The sequence below is a fragment of the Pieris rapae genome, chromosome 11 (genome assembly GCF_905147795.1).
Source record: "Pieris rapae chromosome 11, ilPieRapa1.1, whole genome shotgun sequence".
NCBI classification, from domain to species: domain Eukaryota; kingdom Metazoa; phylum Arthropoda; class Insecta; order Lepidoptera; family Pieridae; genus Pieris; species Pieris rapae.
Window position 1 is genome coordinate 4,298,614 of NC_059519.1, and position 19,322 is coordinate 4,317,935.

The 19,322-nt window shown below is 33.8% G+C and overlaps 1 protein-coding gene across 2 annotated transcripts in view; it reads right to left on the minus strand.

Annotated features, from left to right (window-relative positions):
* Positions 1 to 2,369: 2,369 nt before the first annotated feature.
* Positions 2,370 to 19,322, minus strand: part of LOC111001461 (somatostatin receptor type 2) — a 74,633-nt gene continuing 57,680 nt past the window's right edge. For both annotated transcript variants that reach the window (XM_045630122.1, XM_045630121.1), the window contains 3 exons: positions 12,533 to 12,597; positions 4,590 to 4,635; positions 2,370 to 4,275 (listed from right to left, as the gene is read on the minus strand). In XM_045630122.1, coding sequence (XP_045486078.1) covers positions 2,983 to 4,224 — 1,242 coding nt within the window. In that variant the 5' untranslated portion in view covers positions 4,225 to 4,275; positions 4,590 to 4,635; positions 12,533 to 12,597 and the 3' untranslated portion in view covers positions 2,370 to 2,982. The remainder of the gene's footprint in view (positions 4,276 to 4,589; positions 4,636 to 12,532; positions 12,598 to 19,322) is intronic.

Consider the following 19,322-nt stretch of genomic DNA (forward strand, 5'->3'; position numbering starts at 1 on the left):
CAAATGGGCTCATTGCTTATTGCGAAGGGATATGCCAAGCCTTGCACGCTCCATCGCCCACTATGCGGCTCTAAAGCTTTCCGCCGTGCGTTGTGTGAGGGTTATGGTTACTCCATAAATGAAGACAGGTAGGATGCACTCAGTGAAGACCTTTCTTTTAAGTAATATAGAGAGGTCTCCCGCATTATCTCTCCATCTCTCCTTTTATCTTGTGTGATGCTGAAGTGGTGTGATCTTGAAAGTGCTTCAGAACATTAATGTATCGTTGTAAGATTTTTTATGTTACAGGAGGCAGACGTCCACATGCGGAGAAATTAAGAAATGCTCAGTTGTGGATCGACGTCCGTCAAGGTGATACGGATGGTATTTTGCAATCTGCCTTGACGCCCGATGACAATGATTTTAGTCTTTTCGTTAGTTATTCTTTTTTGCAATTCTTCATTACTTGAGTTATCTACTATTATAGGTTGAAGATATTATGAAGAGATATGCACAGCTTTATATTAGTTGCAGAACTTACTTAATTTTCGATCGAACATTATTTCTCGTAACAAATATATCGCTGGAGAGCCATTACTGTACATATTGCCAGCCTCTTCGATAGTTTTGTAAATTTTTTTGATTACGTCACTTTTTAAGTCACGAATTTTCCGTTATGGTTATTGATTTTAAATTAGTAAAATTTACTACACGAAAACTATTTATATTAAAGCTTCGGTTATGTTTCAAATACGCCTTCTTTTTGTACTTTTAACGTAGGTTTGTTAATTTCAAAGATAATCAATGAATTTCAGGTCAACTCAATAAAGTCGTTGGTCTCAAAGCGGGCTTGTATAGTATTGTGGGCAAGAAGACAATATAACGATGTTACAAATTGGTACAACAGCTTACAATTTACCAATATCTAATTTCTGTTTCACAGAATGAGGTCCGATCTCTTTTAAAATGTTGTATTAAGTTTTTGACACAAATATAATATGAAGATTATACAAAGTTCACCGGTTCATCTAGTACTTAATAAAACACGAAGTGCAGGTTATATTAAGTAGCTACTATTAAGTTTCTGTAAGTCAGTGATAGTAGTTCAAGTCGTAAAGAGTACTGCTTGGCGTTCGTTGGAGTAACCATTAATCACAAAAGATGCCAACATTTTCGTAACTTCATGCCAGGCGTGGTTAAGACACGCGTTTACATGTCTTAAATTCGTCATTAAATATTTGGCCCCAAATTCCTAAAATTTAAATAATATGATCTCAAAGAAGACACACTAAATGTATCATACATTCTTTTTCGTTTATTACATTTAATTATTTTGACTCATGTTTATTTATTTACTAAAGCACCGCCTTTATCAGTTAAATTTTCAACAATTAAAAATCAAAACATATTTTGTAAATGTAAAAAGAATAACCTAATAAGTGCCTATTTAGAGATTAAAGGTTCAAACGACGCTTTTTAAATTCATCAGCCCAATAGCGAATATATCGACCTCTGAATAAGTAGGTTTTTTTTAATATGGCTAGTGGTTGATTTTAATAGTTGTTTTACACATTTAATTAATTACATACGATTCTATTATTCTCAGTCCACTCCATTGCAAAACGCCCCTGTATTTTTTTACGGAACATAATCTAGTATCAACCTAATGGTAGCCTTATGATTGTATGGCGTGATTATGGTTAGGCTGTTAGGCCCACCCAACATCACCGTCTCATAACGTCGTAACGTCGTATTTGTATGCAAATACCACTCATGTGTATGTAAATGTGGGCCAAGATGTGTGTCAATTTGTCTGCCACGCTTAACGAGGCGACATTACAAATTGCTCCCGTTTTCTATTACCATCTTGTTTATTGTCATTGAAATGTCACTTGTACTTGAAAAATACCACTTGGTGGTTATCGATATTTAGATACTAATAAAGACTAACATTTTCTTTGGTTTCAGCGTTTCGTATTTAAGATAAAGTTAATAAATTAACGACTGTGAGTCGTTATCAGCGATCAATGTATCACATGTGTGTGCGTATGAACCAATGAAAAACAGATATGTGTAAGCCTATTACCAGGTTGCAATACTAACGTATTTTAATATTATTATTAATTACTGTTAATTAATAATAATATTAAAATACGTTAATTAAATACGTAATGGGTTGGGTTGTTGGGAAAGAAAGCGTCCTTTCAATTATCGTCCAAATACATTTTATAGTAAAAACCTATAGTATAGTAAAACTAAAAGGTTTCTTTTATACTCCAAGAACAAATCAGGTGGTTTAATTATAATAATAAAACAAACTATGTTTTGATAAAGGTTTTTAGTAAAACAATTTCTGAATATTAATAATAATTTAATTAATATAACTTTGACAATATGACAATTATAAGTATTTACACGATATGTACATTTTTACATAATATTAAATGGTATACAAACATTTATCAATTATTCGCCTTGCGAGAGCCTATCTAACTTAATAAATTCTTCGTTACAACCCTAGGCCGAAACAAATTGTCCCACACCACTGTTCACTGAGTAACCGCACGCGCCCATATTTGACATCCCCTTTAGTCGTAACACTGAAACTTAAAAACATCTGACAGAGACGCGACAGGGCTCGTGTCTTGTACCTGTCAGAGGCATCAACACTTAAACATACAGAAGGTCACTTACACACAACATCGACGACAGAGAACGACAAATACATTTAAATTATTTATATTTTACAATTTGGTCCAAATTCGAACCACATATGCAATAAGTGAAAATTTGCTCTGGAGTCAATATGCCATAGCAAAAACGGGTTACATTTCAATAACACCCAAGTTAGCCATTAACTACGCTATGGCTATCAGCTTATGAACAAGCTGGTGACCTTCTGTATATATTATTATTTGGTTAGATCTAGTCTATGCAGACGATGAGCGAATCTTCGTCAAGTAGCGGGGCAGAGGGCTCGCGGACGCGGCGCGAGGCCCTCACTCAGAGGCGCGTATGAGTAAGGCCGTTGGGGGTTATTAGTGGCGTCATAGTAGATGGCCGTGCCTCCAAGAGCATAGGCTCAGCGGCGGCAAAGGATTGTGACGTCACCGCAGTCGACGCCTCAGAACGGGATCCCGCCACGGCCGTGCCTGTGCGCCTCACTCCAACACCCGCGCGGCATTGAGCCCTCGCTGTTCCACCACCCTTCTTCCGTGGTATGACACTGTTTTCAACGTGCAACGCCGCATTTACATCCTTTCCGGCGGCACATGTGCACGCTTTCAGAAAACTCTTTTTGAAATTGTCACTCAGAAAGGCGTATAGGATCGGATTCATCGCGGAGTTGCTGTAGCTAAAGCAGGCAGCGACCAGAAATACGGTAATAGTTATTCGGCTCGCACATTCTGTAGGAGGCGAATAGATGAGAGCCACTTGAAAAGTCCAGTATGGAAGCCAGCACATTACATACACGGCTATCACGGTAAGCACGAGGCGAGTAACTTTCCTGTGTGACCGTTTCTTCTCTTTGGACTTATTCTTTGGTCCAACCGTCTTCAGTTTTCGAATGACTAGACAGTAGAAGATAAATATAAGCGTTAAGGGTGCTGCAAAGCCGAGAGCAAAGGAATACAGGGTGAATGTTCTGGATCCTTTATTGAAATCACGCTCCGGCCAGACAATATTACAGGAAACGCCATTCTCGGTCGGTATTAGGGTGGTATACATAAATATAGGTGTCATGACGAGCGCGGAGGCTGTCCAGGCTGTAGCAGCTACGATTCGAGATACAAAGGGTGTACGGAAACGCGGGGCCGCAATAGGATGGCAAACTGCTATGTAGCGATCTGCACTCATAATGCAATGGAAAATACTACTCGTAAACTGATTTATTCCGGTCGATATCATATACGCCTTGCACATGAAACGTCCAAAGGGCCAAGCGCCGCGTGACATGGTAACGATGAGGAAGGGTATGCCTATAAGGAAGCATTCATCGGCGATGGCTAAATTGACAATGTACATATTAGTGACCGTCTGCATCTTGGAGTACCGTAGCACTACGTAGATGACGAGTGTGTTGCCAAGGAGCCCTACCACGCACACAATTGCATACAGCAACTCCGTAACCACATACACGACCGGCAAGTTTATATTGGGACAGTTCTCGAAGGTGTTGTTGAAGGTGCTGTTGTCATCATATAGGTAGCCGCTGCCATACATCTCCACGTCTTCCAGCTCCATTTTCACGGATTTTTTGGGGTTCTTGTCGACGATAGCAGCAAGACTATTTACCTGGAAAATATTGAAGAATTATTGAATAGAAGAAATTTTTCTGTTTTGTTTAGGTCCTCAGAAATTATAGCGTTTTCTCATAATTAAAGACAAAATATTATTCTCAATAGACGAGATAAATGTTTACCTAAATAAATTAGTTTCCGCGTAAATAATTGAGTAGAGATGTTTTGAAACGTTCACCCTTTTACCCTGATTATGTTTCAAAATTAATTAAATTGCTCGTAAAACTGTCCAAGCAATTTGAGGTTCTACGAGTGGCATCTAGTAACCCCTCATAAAATGCCATTTATTATTTATTACTATCTACTTACATCGTGCAATGATGGATGACTCAGAAAATTCCCGGACCCAAGTTATCTGAAACGAAAGAATAAGATTATAAAGGTAGTTTTAGTTGGAAAAGTTCCGTCTTGGCTTTCAATTCAATAACTGTTTACGATTCCACTTATATAGCGTACACGCACTCTATTATATTGGATAAATATTAGTCAAAATTACTTGAGTCTTTTATACAGTGGTACTTGTGTTTTAAAAGTATAACTTTTAGTATAAAAGTTTTTTTTGTTAGTAGTTTGTTTATGATTTATGATATGTTAATTGATAAATATTTGTTAGCATAAACATTTATATTATTTTTAATTACTTATTAAATTAAATTTATCATTGTTGGTTAAATGTGGCGTGTAGAAATACTCTAAGTAATATATTTAAACCATGTAAGTTTTGTAAACTACACACCCATGCATTTATTTAATAAAATACATACACTTTTTCCAATGCGATTTTGTAAAAAAAAATGAAATCTATGTGTAATATTTATAGATTTATTTATTTATTCCACTACATTTTTCTATCTTAACAGTTACTACTAATTCGATAGAACTCCAAAATAACACACCCACACCAATTATCCTACATAAAAAGATTAAAAAATTAAACTTATACGCCTAAATCTTATAACTAACAATATAGCAAGCAACTCTTGTGAACTCAGCCACTAAATATACAAAATAGACTAGGTGACCTGGCGAACTTCGTTCCGCCTAACAGTCTAAAATATTTTTTATTTCTTATTTTATTTTATTTAAAGAAAGATTTCAGCTTATTACTAACTTACTAAATATAATATTCTATTTACGCCATTAATAAATCTTTACATATAGTAAAGTACTTATTCTATGTAGTAGTCTAGTAAGTATTTATTCTATCTATTCACATTTTATTCCACAGAGGAGCTCAGATGTTACAGCTCTCCTTGGCGACGTGGTAATTCTTCAAGTAAATTTAGTATTTAATGTAGGTAATATATAAATTAATACAACTTTCTTTGATAATACAGAAATATTTTATTGATTGCCATTGCTAAAGTAGAATGGCATTTTTACATATTGAATTATAAATGGTGTAACTAACTAACGACTTTGTTTTATATATTTAAATAATATCTAAAACAGAATATCTAGAATAAACTAAGATGTCGGTAGTATCGGAGACAGCATTCAGTAGGCGCAAAGTTAATTTATTGTTTAGTATCATTGTAATGTTAAAATTATGTAAAAGTACACAATTGATAATAAATTCTTTAAAAACGTAACTGTTTGTCAAAATATATCTCGGAGACTGAAACTTAGGCCGAGAAAGTCCTCTTTTGAGTAAATAGTCCAAGTTTCCTTCATTGTCTAAATATCTTTTATATATAACATTTATTTTAGCCTGTTGTGAAAATTCATATTTAAAAATAAAATAAAAAAAATAAATAAAAATAGCCTTTATTACTGATTAACCTGATACAAATATACATTAGATTTATTTCAATTTTCGGTATCAGTTTGCCTTTTGGCATAGGCCTCCCCTAGGCTTTCCCATCCATGTCTATCTGCGGCTTTTCTTTGCCATGTTGTTCCAGCTATGTTTCTTATATCGTCCTCCCATCTTGTTTTTGGCCTTCCTTTCTTTCTTTTCCCATCCCGAGGATACCATTCAGTAACATCTTTTGTCCATTTTCCCTTCTTGTTTCTTACCATATGGCCTACCCAGTTCCATTTAAGCTTTTTCACTGTGTGAGTGACATCCATAACTTTTGTCTTGCTTCTTATATTCTTAAGTTTAACTTTGTCTCTTAGCTTGAGGTTTAGGATGCTCCTCTCCATTTTGTTTTGGCACACTCTGAGTGCTCCACTCTGTTTGCTAGTGAGGGCCCAGGTTTGTGCTCCATAGGTTAAAGTTGGTAGTATGCAAGAGTTGAACAATGTAGTCTTATCTTTAAGGGGCATATGTGGATTCTTCATAACTTCCTTTAGAGACCAGAATCTTTTCCAAGCTTTATTTATTCTGATGTTAATTTCTTTTTGCATTTGATTTTCCGGTGCAATGATCTGTCCTAAATATGTATATTCATCGACATATTCTATTTGATTTGAATCTAACAGTATAGGTGTTTTTATGTTGTTTGTCATTAGTTTTGTTTTGTCTAGATTCATAGTCAGACCCACCTTTCTGCTCTCTCTGTCTAATTGCGTTAACATTGTTTTTAAGCCCTCTTGGTTTTCGCTAAGCAGAATCAGGTCGTCTGCGAACCTAAGGTGGTTGAGCTTTTTGCCATTTACATTTATCCCATACTCATCCCAGTTAATTTTACGAAATATGTGTTCTAGTACAGATGCGAATAGTTTTGGTGAGAGGGGGTCACCTTGCCGTACTCCCTTTTTTATTTTAAAGGCCTCTCCTTTCCTTTCAGTCTGAATTTTTGCCGTTGATTCTTTGTATATGTTTTTTATTATCCTGATATATTTTCGTTGCACTCCTTGTGAGTGTAGAGCGTCCCAAATGTGTGAATGTTTCAAAGAGTCGAATGCCTTACTGTAATCTACGAATGCCAAGTAGTATGTCTTTCTGTATTCATTGCTCTTTTGGATAATTTGTTTGACGACATGAATGTGATCCATTGTTGAGAAGTCGCTTCGGAATCCAGCCTGTTCTCTCGGCTGATTTTCGTGTAATTTTGAGCTAATTCTGTTCAATATTACCTTTGCAAATATCTTATATAGATTGGAGATCAGGCTGATCGGTCTGTAGTTGTTTATTTCTGCCCTGTCGCCTTTCTTATGGAGCAATATGATGGTTGACGATGTCCATTGTTGCGGTATTGTTTCTTTAGTCAGAATATCGTTGTATATGTTGGTAATATCACTTATTATGTAGTCTAGGCATTCCTTCAAAAGTTCGTTTGTTATTCCGTCCTCTCCGGGGGCTTTGTAGTTTTTCTGGGACAGTATTGCGGTTCTTACTTCGGATTCTAATATTGGGAGGGTAGCTTCTTCGTCTTCTTCCTGTGGGTATTGAGTATTTGTGTAGTCTGGATCATCATATAATTTACTATAGAATGTTGTTGCTATTTCCATAATTTCGGGTCGTTTTGTTGCTTTCTTATTAGATGTCTTGCTTTTGATGGATGGAATCCAACAGGTATTCTCTCTCAGTTCTTTCAGAGCTTTCTTTATGCCTCCAGATTTTTCAATGTGGAATTGGATAGTTCTGTTTCTAATTTGTTTCCTGTGATTCCTAATTTTTTCATTTATTTGTTTACTTAGCTGGGTTATTTGTTTTCTATTTTGTTTCTTGTTTTTTAATAAAGTTTTCCTGGTCTCAAGTAGATGTCTGGCTTCGTCTCCTATTTTATCTGTCTTGTTTTTTTGGGTATATAATTTTCTGGATATTTCTTTCAGCGCTTTTTCTATTAGATTATATTTTCCTTCAATATTTTCACTCTTGTTGTTATTCAGTAAATTATCTTTCAATGTTGTCAACAAGTTTTCTGGGACGGTGAGAGGGATTTGACTTGGTGTAATTCTTTTCTTAGTATACTGTCTCCTCTTTTTTATCTCATTTAGGTAAATGGCTCCTCTTACCATACGATGATTTGTGTTAAAGTTGAACTTATTAATTGTGGTTATATCCTTGAAGAATTTAGGTTTATTTGACAATATGAAATCGATCTCATTTTTCACGTTCCCGTCTGGAGAAATCCAGGTCCATTTTTTATTTTTGTTTTTCTTATATAAACTATTTAATATCCTAAGGTTATGTGCCTGTGCCAGGTGTATTAGTCTTTGTCCGTTATCATTTCTTTTTCCTGTGCTGAATTGGCCTAGTATGTTATTTTCGTTTGTTAATCTTTTACCAATCTGGCCATTGAAATCTCCCATCAGTATGATTGCCTTGTGTGCATCTGCCAGAGTCCTGTCCAGGTCTTCGTAGAAATTATCCTTTATGTCTTTTGGTGTCAGCTCTGTCGGTGCATATACTTGAATTATTGACACAGTTGCATACCCAGGCAAGTTGATATTTAGTTGTGCAATTCGTTCTGATATTCCAATGAAGGACTGTATGTATTGACTGTAGCATTTTTTAATAAGGAAACCGACACCGTGTAGGCCTGGTGTGGTTCCTATATGGTATAATATGTAGTTTTCATGTTGTTCAATCTTTTCTCCCATTCTCCTCACTTCGCTTAGGCCAATAATGTCCCACTTTATAAAACCTAAGGCATATTCCAGTTCTTGTAAAGATTCGTCTGTTCTTAGAGTCCTGGTGTTAAGCGTTGCTATGTAAATACTATTTCTCTTATATTTTTTGACATTTATTTCTTTTCCGTTGTTTTCGTGTGTATTGTCTTGTTTCTGTATGTTGTGTTTTTTGGGAGGGGGCAATCCTAGGGGGTATTGGTCTCTTGCCCCACGGTGACCAGCCGGGTAGGGGCGATTTTCCTTTTCCAAATGTTCTGTGCTTGTAATTGTTGTTTTTGTCCGGTTACCGGTGTCTCGAGATTGCTATGCTTTTGGTTTTGTTGTTTCAGTCAAAGAATGTGATCTAGACCTCATGCATGCGAATGGGTCAGTTCTTTGCAGTTTTGCAGGGGCTACTATATTTTTGTTGTTATCTCCTGACACTTGTTGATGTTGTTGTGTGGGTGATAGTCTTGCCCTCATATACTCAAATGCGTTCGTTTTGTGCAGTTTAGGAGGAGAAATGATCTTTTTCGAGCCACCGAAGTGTATGTTGTCAGGTGACGTCGAGTTTTCTCTCTTTCTTTTTTCTGTATCTGAAGTTTCTCTTATTACAATTTTGTTGTTTCGAATGAATGCGTCTTTTCCATTTTGTTTTTCTTGTTTTAATTTTTCTTGCAGGTTTTTACGCAATTCCATCGTTTCCTTCGAAAAATCTTCAGTTATATAAGTATGTTTAGACATTTTCATTTTATTTTTCAATATTGTTATCTTTTTTTGGAATGACGTAAAAGTTATAAGTATTGGTCTTACTTTTTTCTCATCTTGTTTCCTTCCCAGTCTATAGTAGTTATTTATTTCGTAGTTATCGATGTTAATATCTAGATTTTTCAAGGTTTCTTTTATTGTGTTAAGTAATTCTTGGTGATTTTTTTCTGTTTCTTTAATACCGTGTAAGATCAAATTATTTTTCTTATTTTTATCTTCTAAATGTCTAACCTTTTCGTTCAATTTTTGTATCTCAGTTTTTAGGCATTTGTTTTCTTCTAAAATTGGTTGTAATTTTTCATCTATGGTGCGCATGATACCTTCAGTTACGTTCTTGGTAATAGTTGCGGTTTGTTCATGGAGTTCTAGTTTCATCATTTCAAATAACCTCACCATATCTTTTTGCATTCCTGTAGTATTCATGTTGCAACAAAACGTTTTACTTTGCGTATATCTATCCTTCTATCGTCTATTGGAACGTAATTCAACCGTTGGCTAGTGCGCAAATGACGTTTTGGTTGTATCAGTATTGTTATAATGTATATTACTGTTCAGCGACGTTAAACTTTAGTATAGAATTTGCACATCACCTAAAATTCATATTTAATCATCACAAAATGCTTGCATAGGTGTGTTCGTCGTTCGCACACCCCATCAATCAAATACAAACAGTAAACAGCATTCCGATGTCTTTTCATGATTTATTAATAACAAGACAGAGTTATATGTTACGCTTTTCTGTAGTGATAACTATTTATTTCAAAATACCTTATAATTTGTTTTTAAGAGACAGTCAATATTCAAGTCTGAACTATAGCCTACTGTCACAAACAATGTTTTGCCCGGAATCGAACACTTTAGTTTTTACGTTCTTAGTCTTGATATAGCAAAATTCTGCCCTATTAATTGCATGCTTTCATCTAAAGGTTCGTCGAAGGAATTAAACATAAAAAAAATAAACGGTAAAAAACGCGAATTAGACACAATTCATTAGCTGATTCTAAGTATTTGTATTCGTTTGTTAAAACCTCTGTGGTGTCTCGTTAAAAACTAATTTTTCATGCAAACAGTGAACCGTGATATCGAACAAATTGCAAAAATTTGCTTGTCAGTGCGGTCATGTTTGTTTAATAAAGTATGATGGGTAAAAGCAATACAGTCATATACCAAAATGTCTGCCAAATATGAACTTTGCGTTGTATTTTTGGCGCATAATTGTATATTGTTTCTACAACTCACATGAATATCATTAAAGTACTGCCCGCCTTCTCCCTGCGATACCTTTCTTTTAAATAACGTTTTCGTAAGTTTAATAATAATGTGAAATCTATAGTTGAAAATTTGTAAATATGTGAGCACCATGTATTAATTAAATAATTTAGTTATATGCTGCATTATTTTTCTTTTATTATAGGTAGGTACATGGAAAATTGTGTATTTACATAAATAGTAAGTATGAATTTTCTTGCCCATTCTTCTCTAAATGAAACTACCTTTTGGAAATGGGAATCAAAAAAATTCTCTATTTTTATCTTGTAAGTTCGATTTTCAAAATTTAACTGTCAAAGGATATTTTTTAAAATACGTTCGTAACATTACGCGGTTATTGCAGGAAAGCAATAAGTCTTATATTTTTGTTAAAACAGGCGATAGTATCTGAGCTATCTATCTTATAAACGGCTACTATTGATAATAAAAAAACGAATGATAAGAAATGCGTTAAAAATATACGTTGATACTTATGCACTGGCATTAAATTTTACAAGTTATAAAGTTAAAAGCCGACGTGTGCACCTAAAGTATCTCTGAGGGGAATGTACACTTGCTGGTACAGTAAGGAAAATATTGCAACGAGGCCAGATTGCCTCAAAAATCGATTGTTTCTGATACAGAAGGCAAATTGGAAAAATTCTAGAAAGTAACATTTGTGAAGCGAATTTCCAAAAATTTGTATGAATCATTTCATACAACTTTATTTAATGATATATTTAGCTGTTTACGATAAATACACAACGCATCAATGAGCCGATATGTTTGTATTTGATTTGCATTTAAATATAGCAATATTGGTAATTGTAATTTATATTTTGTTATTGTTACTGCTTCTCTTGTGTTTATTATTAAAATTAACCAAATTTAGCATAATATAGCTATAAATATAGGCAAAAATTATTAATATTTGGTTACCAGCGCCACATCTATTCTATCCTCCCAATCCTAATCCTTGGGATTGATTTGCTCCAGATCAAACAATTTGTATGAAAAACTTGGCGATTGAAAAGAGTGGCGGAAAGTTTCTTGCTAGTTCTTCTTGCCCGCTCTAAGCCCTCGACTTGCGAACTGGTAGTAAATGTAAATTAACAATTAATTTAATTTTTTTGACGTTAATAAGTGTACTTGTTTGCCTAGATGAATAAAGATATTTTGTTTGTTTGTCTCGGGTTATTTCAATTAAAATATCGTTATCACATACAATTCGTATCAAGAATGTACAAATGGGCTTTTCTATTTTAGCCAAGTCTCAAATGACAATTATATTTCTTCGAGTAAATATATTTTTTTTATTTTATATTTATTCGTTGTATTTGTATGTCTGTTATATGGGGTTCATTACAAAAGAATTCAAAATTATCACCTAAAATGGTACATCATTCATTATTTAAAAACAAATACACCGTCTCAAACTTTTTCGTCTGTGTGTTGCATGTCGCGTGACGGTCGGCCGCGGAGTAGGGATAAAGTGAAAGGCGCTCGTCATAATAGCCAGTTATGTTATACAATCCTTTTTTTTTGTAAAACTACTGCTGCAAATCTAGTATTAAAATGGTATTGAAATATTCTGCTGTATTTCTGAAATTTTGAGTAATTGTATTCATGGTACCTTTCAACTTAATTCGAAATTTGTGCGGTGCCCAAACAGAACTGTTATAAAGACTAGATTTATAAAAAAGTAGATTATGATTATTGAAATAGTTTCTCACCTTTTATTTCGGGTCTGAGGTAGTAATCTTAAGACGTCAATGTCACGTCAGGCCACTCACAGCATCTGAAACAATAGGTTACACAATAGATATAATTCTCTTCCTCATATACTAAATAGTAATTAAGTTTTGGCATGTTCTGTCCTTATTATTCTACTACTTATGTAATTTGAACGAAACATCATTTTAATCAAATTCAAAAGTATGTTTATAAGTGTAACATAAACAGGCTTTATTCTTATTATTAGTGTAATATAGAAAAAAGTAGTATTGTATTTGTTATTTTGTATCTCTCAGTATTTCTTGTCTAAAATACATCACTATTGATTTTTTTGAAGAAATTATATAATTCGTGTATAGTGTTTTGGATATCCTAGCTTTACTTCTGTAATGGCGTATGTTACTCCGTGAACGGCCAAAGTTGTATCGCCACAAAGAGTTTCACAGATCGGTAGGTTTTATCGGCCCACAGCCTCGTACGCTCAATTACATCACATTTTCTAAATTTAAAATATTTAGCATCCTTTTTTTGAATTAGGAATAGTCAATGATTATGTGTGTGTGAGCAATGGGTTGGTTTCAGATGCCATTATCACAATTTGTCACAGAGCTCATAAATTAACAACGTCAAAGTCTGTTCAGTTAACCGCTAATACTTGTGGTACATTCGATTTGCCAATATTACCATAAATATAAATATATATATATATGTACAACGGCTATTACATAAAGGTATAGTAATCTCATAGTCAATATTATTAAAATAAATTTATTGTGTCAGAGGAATGGCGAGTCAACTACCATTTTCACTACAATTTACATCAAAGTCGAATTATTTCAAAAAACGTTTACAGTTGTTTATTTTTATTTGTCAATGTTGTTTGACATTGACAGCTATTGATTTGTCGATAATAACATAAAAACCATTTTTACTATTAATTTTAAACGTAATTTATCATAACATCAAGCATTTTTAGCTTAAAATCCATAAATATTATAGTAAATATTTATATCTTCTTCGACGGCTTCTATGACGCTGTAGACGTTTAGACGGGTTAGGCCAAGAAACTTGTCAATAACAAATTCGTGGTTGCTATACATAGTGAGGAACGTCGATCTCGACCTCGACCCTGAGCTCCCTACCATAACCCAAGGCCGAGCAATCCATTCACTAATACCTACATTATCAGCTCATGTATGATCACATAGAAAGAATGATCTAGATGATTCCTGTAAGTTGTAATAACACATTATTGTACCTGTTGAGCTAAAACTAAGGATGTTGAAACACTAAGATCGAACGCTGGCAATAAGTAACACGGCCCGATTGTTAACGTTTCCCTCATCCATCATTGCTATCACAATAAACAATGCGCGTGCGCACGGCCGCCGTGTGACGTCAATCATTGTAGAACAAAAGTGTTAAATGAAAACTACAATTATAGCCCATAATATGGCTATAAACAAGTACCTATTTCTTTTCGAAGAGCTCTTTAAAGGTTATTAAGAAATTATGTGAATGTGAAAAATATCGCGAGGAATCCGGTGAAAGGAACAGAAGGTTGATCACCAATTGACCTATTCAAAATGATCACATACAGAAATTTGAGGTTCAGACCTATAAGGGTAGCGCCATAGGGACGTGTAAAGATTTAATAACACTTTTTTAAATCAATAATTATGGAACAACTTTCTTTCATTCTTTGCAAAATTAAATATTACTCAAATCTCTGCCAAGTTTGCCGAAGAAAGTTTTGCCGTGAACTAGGTGGAACCCTATACTGAATGTTTTTTATCCAATTAGACTCAGGATTTCAAAATAATAATTAATAAAACGCAAACTCCTGCCTCTATAGTGTGATCACTTCAGATATTACCAGGTGAGACTCCGGCCAATTTAACCATGATAGTGATAATCATACAAAATTATATTAATGTAATCGATTTTCTATGTAGAAATTGATCTGGTAAAACAGAATCAAATTCTAAAAAAAATATTTCATGACATTTCCGTAACATAGGTATGCATGTATATTTATGTTTTCCGTTTCAACACACACATACAACAGCTAGTCATTTATTTTTAATAAATAGGTTGTGCCTGTGTATCGTATAATTTTTCTGTGTGAATTTTTCTTTTTATTATTCAATTAAATTATGTACGCTTTGGCTGAAGTCGTCACTCTCAATCCTAAGGTCATGTGTGTGACACTTTTTCTGATAATTATCACTTGCTCCGGTGGTGAAGGCCGAAATTATCATATCTCATATCCGGAAAATTTATGATAGGGCAAAGATCATCAATGAAAACAAGACAAAATGAATGCAATATAAAAGCAAGGGTTTAAGACACATTGGGTACATCTTTGTGCAAAATAAATAAATTTATATATTTTTAAATTGTATTCTGTTACAATTTATTGCAAAAAACCTAATCAGGTAATTTTTAATTTTCCCAAATATTAAACTGCTACCTATATATTCACTGAACAATTTAAGTTACTCTCATATCCCTCTAATATTCATCAGCTGAAAATAATGTATGTCGTCATATCACTTACAGGGACATTAAAAGCAGTATAGCTATTTATAATTCCATAAATCATCTCACTGAAATATTATTGTAAAAGCTCTGATTCAGCCATTTCTAAAACATAAAAACACAATTTGCGCTAACAGGCCGTCCGCCTCTCATCTTTACATCTCTCTGACGTGCGTTCAATTTAGATTTGTTTTTGTAATATATATTGTTAACACATCGTGTCAATAGATTGTTTCCCTACAGGAATTCGGTACTTTACCCGGAATTCTATTGTCGCTTCATCGACATTTGGTTTAAGCTAACACTAAGTTTCACTGGTCGATGTTGTTCTGTTTTTCTTTTTTTTATATAGAATAGGGTGCAAACGGGCAGGAGGCTCAATTGATGTTAAGTGATACTGCCGCCCATAAACACTCTTTTCCTATGAGTGTGAAACCTAGTATGCACATAAATTGATATTTATTTATATAGATATATATTCTTTTGCCATACATGTGACATATTAAAAAATTTAGCAAAGTCGCACACTACCTCAGCTGCTTAAACCTGTGAAATGCATAGTTTATTTTATTATCAGTACCTGAACTTGGAACATGCTATGTTACATCAATAAAGGTTAATGAACTCGTAGAAAATGCTCGATTAATTCGAAAAAATCACTATTACAAAATAAGCCATAATCAAGGCTTTTGTTAATGGATTAAAGGCAAGGCGCCAAGTCTGCTAAACAAACCGGCATTCAATAGTAATCAGCGAAGGTTATCGAGAAAATTACGTGATACACTCAATAGATTTATATTTTTTCTTAAACATATCTGAATGGTTTTTGAGGGAAAAAAAATCAAATAACCTTTAAGGAAAATATATAATATGTAAAGAAAACCATAAGTGAATAAGTCAAACACTAGTTATTGTTGTCTATCCTAGTCCCACACGAAGACATTCGGCACATACATTACAATACACTTGTGTAAGATTACTCTTTCCTATTGTTGTCTCTTTACAAATGTATGTACCGTACAAAAACAATGTTCCGTAAAAATGTGCATTGCCATTGAATGATACAAAAAACACAAACAAATATAATTACTAATATAAATCACATAAAATATAAATTGTCAATGACGCGAGCGCTAGGGCGGGCGGGCGGTCGTAAAGCGAGTTAAATCTCCATTATTTACGGAGGGACAAACATAAACACTACTTTATCGCGTTGTTCAGACACAGGCACAAGCTATCTCTGTTCTGTAAACACTATTACTAGGTAATGACTTTAAATAGGGTCATTGTCTACGAATAGGTCATTGGCAAGTAATATTTTGACAAGGTTTTATCTAAAATTAATATAATGCAAGACTCGCGGTTAGCTTGTGTAAACAAAAATATGAACACAAACAAAATTTTTGTAAACAGTTTTAAGTAAGAACAAATATTATTCTCAATTTATAAATGAACTGTATAAATAAGAAATTGTATTTCAATAAGGTAATTTCGTCGCCCCATCATAAAAGCGAGACGTGTCACAATGTGTCATCAGGACAGATGACACTTGACAGAGCTGACAGGGCGTGACAGGATGGGACAGGTTAAATTATCACCTAGGAGTCAGATGGAATCGATCAACTGAATGTGTTGATTTTTTCTGAGTGTTATCAGCACTGATTTATTTTTATCAATCATTATTTATCAATGTCTATTTATTTAAAAACCGACATCTCTTAGACCCAAAACGTCGACGACGTGTGTCAGGCACTGGAGGCTGATCACCTACTTGCCTTTAAAAAATGTTCATAAAACAGATTCAAAAATCTGAGGCCAAGACCTAAAGAGGTTGTAGCGCCACTGATTTATTATTTATTTATTTAGTCAAAAATCCACTGAGCCGTTCCTCCAACTTTAATTTTGTTCGCTATGGAATAGAGAAACTTGGGCCGTCGGGTTCAAGACTAAAGGCGTAAATTAAAATTTAAGTTGGCATTATAGTATCGGTGACTTCAGAGCTGGGTGCTTTTCTCGCTCAACGCATAAGTATCGCTAAAAGCAAGGAAATTTTGCCAGCAGGAAAAGTGCACTGCTAAACCTTCTAAATTTGTTTTAGTTATTGTATTTTTCATTTTAAAATTATTATTATTAATTTTACTATGCCGGCTAAGAATATTGAAATAATTATAGTCAAAGAAAAACCCTTTTTTTACGGACTAAAGTTATGTATTATTGTTTTTAAACTTTAAATAATTATTTAAACATAATTTTAAATTTGTTTAAATGTGAGTGTGTTTTTTTAAATTTGTGAAAAAGTGTTTTTCTTTAAATGTGTAATAGTTATGTTAATAAAAGACAATACTATAATTATAGTCAACTGTGCGAATACGTAAAAATATGCCTTTAAACAGATATTCTACGCACGTTTTACACATGTATAAATATAAAATACTCTACTGTAAAATACTTGTAACGATCGTACATTAAAACTTTTCTAATAAATTGATGCACCACTAGTCTGTTCACGTCCATGACAGCAATTTGTATCGAGTTTAATCTAAGTAGATAATTAATAGCTAACAACTGCTCTTTGATCACAAACCTCTCAAACTACGTTTTCTCGGAGAGAACTTTTATTTACTCAAAGTATCAAAGTTTGTAAGTGCACTGTCGGTTAGCGACCCGAGACCCGAGCCAACTTCGTAATACCATCGCCATATGCACTGGAAAACATCCGTCTATTTTAACTCATTGCTTTACAACGCTTCTCCTTTGAGCACAAAAACTTAGGACGGGAACCTAAAGCAGAAATGTAAAACGAACTAGATGGAAATGCAGTTTAGTTTGCTTGATCCTGCATAGATTCACTTTATACGTCATTTCGTAAACTTTGTACTTTAAATCTGGGAGCTAAAGTGCAATGGGGCTTACAGATTTTATGTCCTAAGTTTGAGTCATGCTTTCAATATGTCTTAACGGCTCATTACCTTTAGAGTCTTGATAAATGTTATGATAGTTTTCCTTGCAGAAAATGCACGTATTTTATTTGTGGGCTCAATTAATAGTAACTCGTTGAATATAGCAACTTAGTAACCTAATTAAATATTTGAACTTGATGTTCTTAATCTAACCGAAAATAATAATCTTTATTATATGAGGTATTAGCGAAGTAAAGCATATAAAAAAATAGGTAAATACTTTCGATTCTGAGCCAGATTACCGTATCAAAATAAACTAAACTCGTAAATCTATACGACACTCATCTATTTAGTTCTCTTAAAATATGAATGTCTTAATCACAAGAATATGATTTCGTTACAAACTTTTTTTACTATTAAACCAATTCGACTTAGGGTCCTTCAAGAAAAGAGCGTACAAATTCTTAAAAGGCCGGCAACGCACTCGCGAGCCCTCTAATATCGAGAGTGTGTATGGGTGGCGATATCACTTAACATCAGGTGAGCCTCCTGATAAAAAAAATACTTTGTTTTAAATATTATATAGTATAGACTATAATAATTCAATGTCTCAGAGGTACAGAGTCATCGGGCGTCAACACGTAAGCCCGTAAAGTATCCCAAAGGGTCTTGAGATCCAATATAACTGCATCCGTGCCGGTTATCTGATCTTCAATAGATCAGCATTTATTTTACGACCGACACTTAACGTGTGATCCAGACACATATTTTTTGGGGAGTCCCGAATATATTTCCGAACAAACGTCGATTTGAATGATAGATAGGTATCCCAGAAATCTCATATATTACTGAAACATCTATTGTATGTACTGTACATGTACATTGTACATATTAGTGTACCGGTCATACTATTTTATCAGCGTCATTTTTTTATGAAAAAAGTTTTTATTTTTTGTCTCAAAAATTAATTTTAATTACCTGACGTACCGCTGTAAATTTCGAATCGAATTTTACAGCGGTACTAAATAATTGTTTCGAGCTGGTGGACTGGCTGGCTACTTGCTTAAATAATCAAATCAAAATCAAAATATTGATTTGGCATGTCCTTTAGTTATAACACTTTCATTTTCATTCAATGTGTGATTTTAACTTTGATAATATAACTTCTTTTAAATAAATCAGCACGTTTATTTACAGATATAATAAGTTTTGAAATAAGAATGTAAGATTTGAATAAATAATTCTTTCTATTTTGTATTCTTACAAAATATCTTATTTATATAATTGAAGTGGGAAAGTGTAATGTTTGTATAATGTAATTTCGTAGCAAACTCTTGCAGCAGGTGTA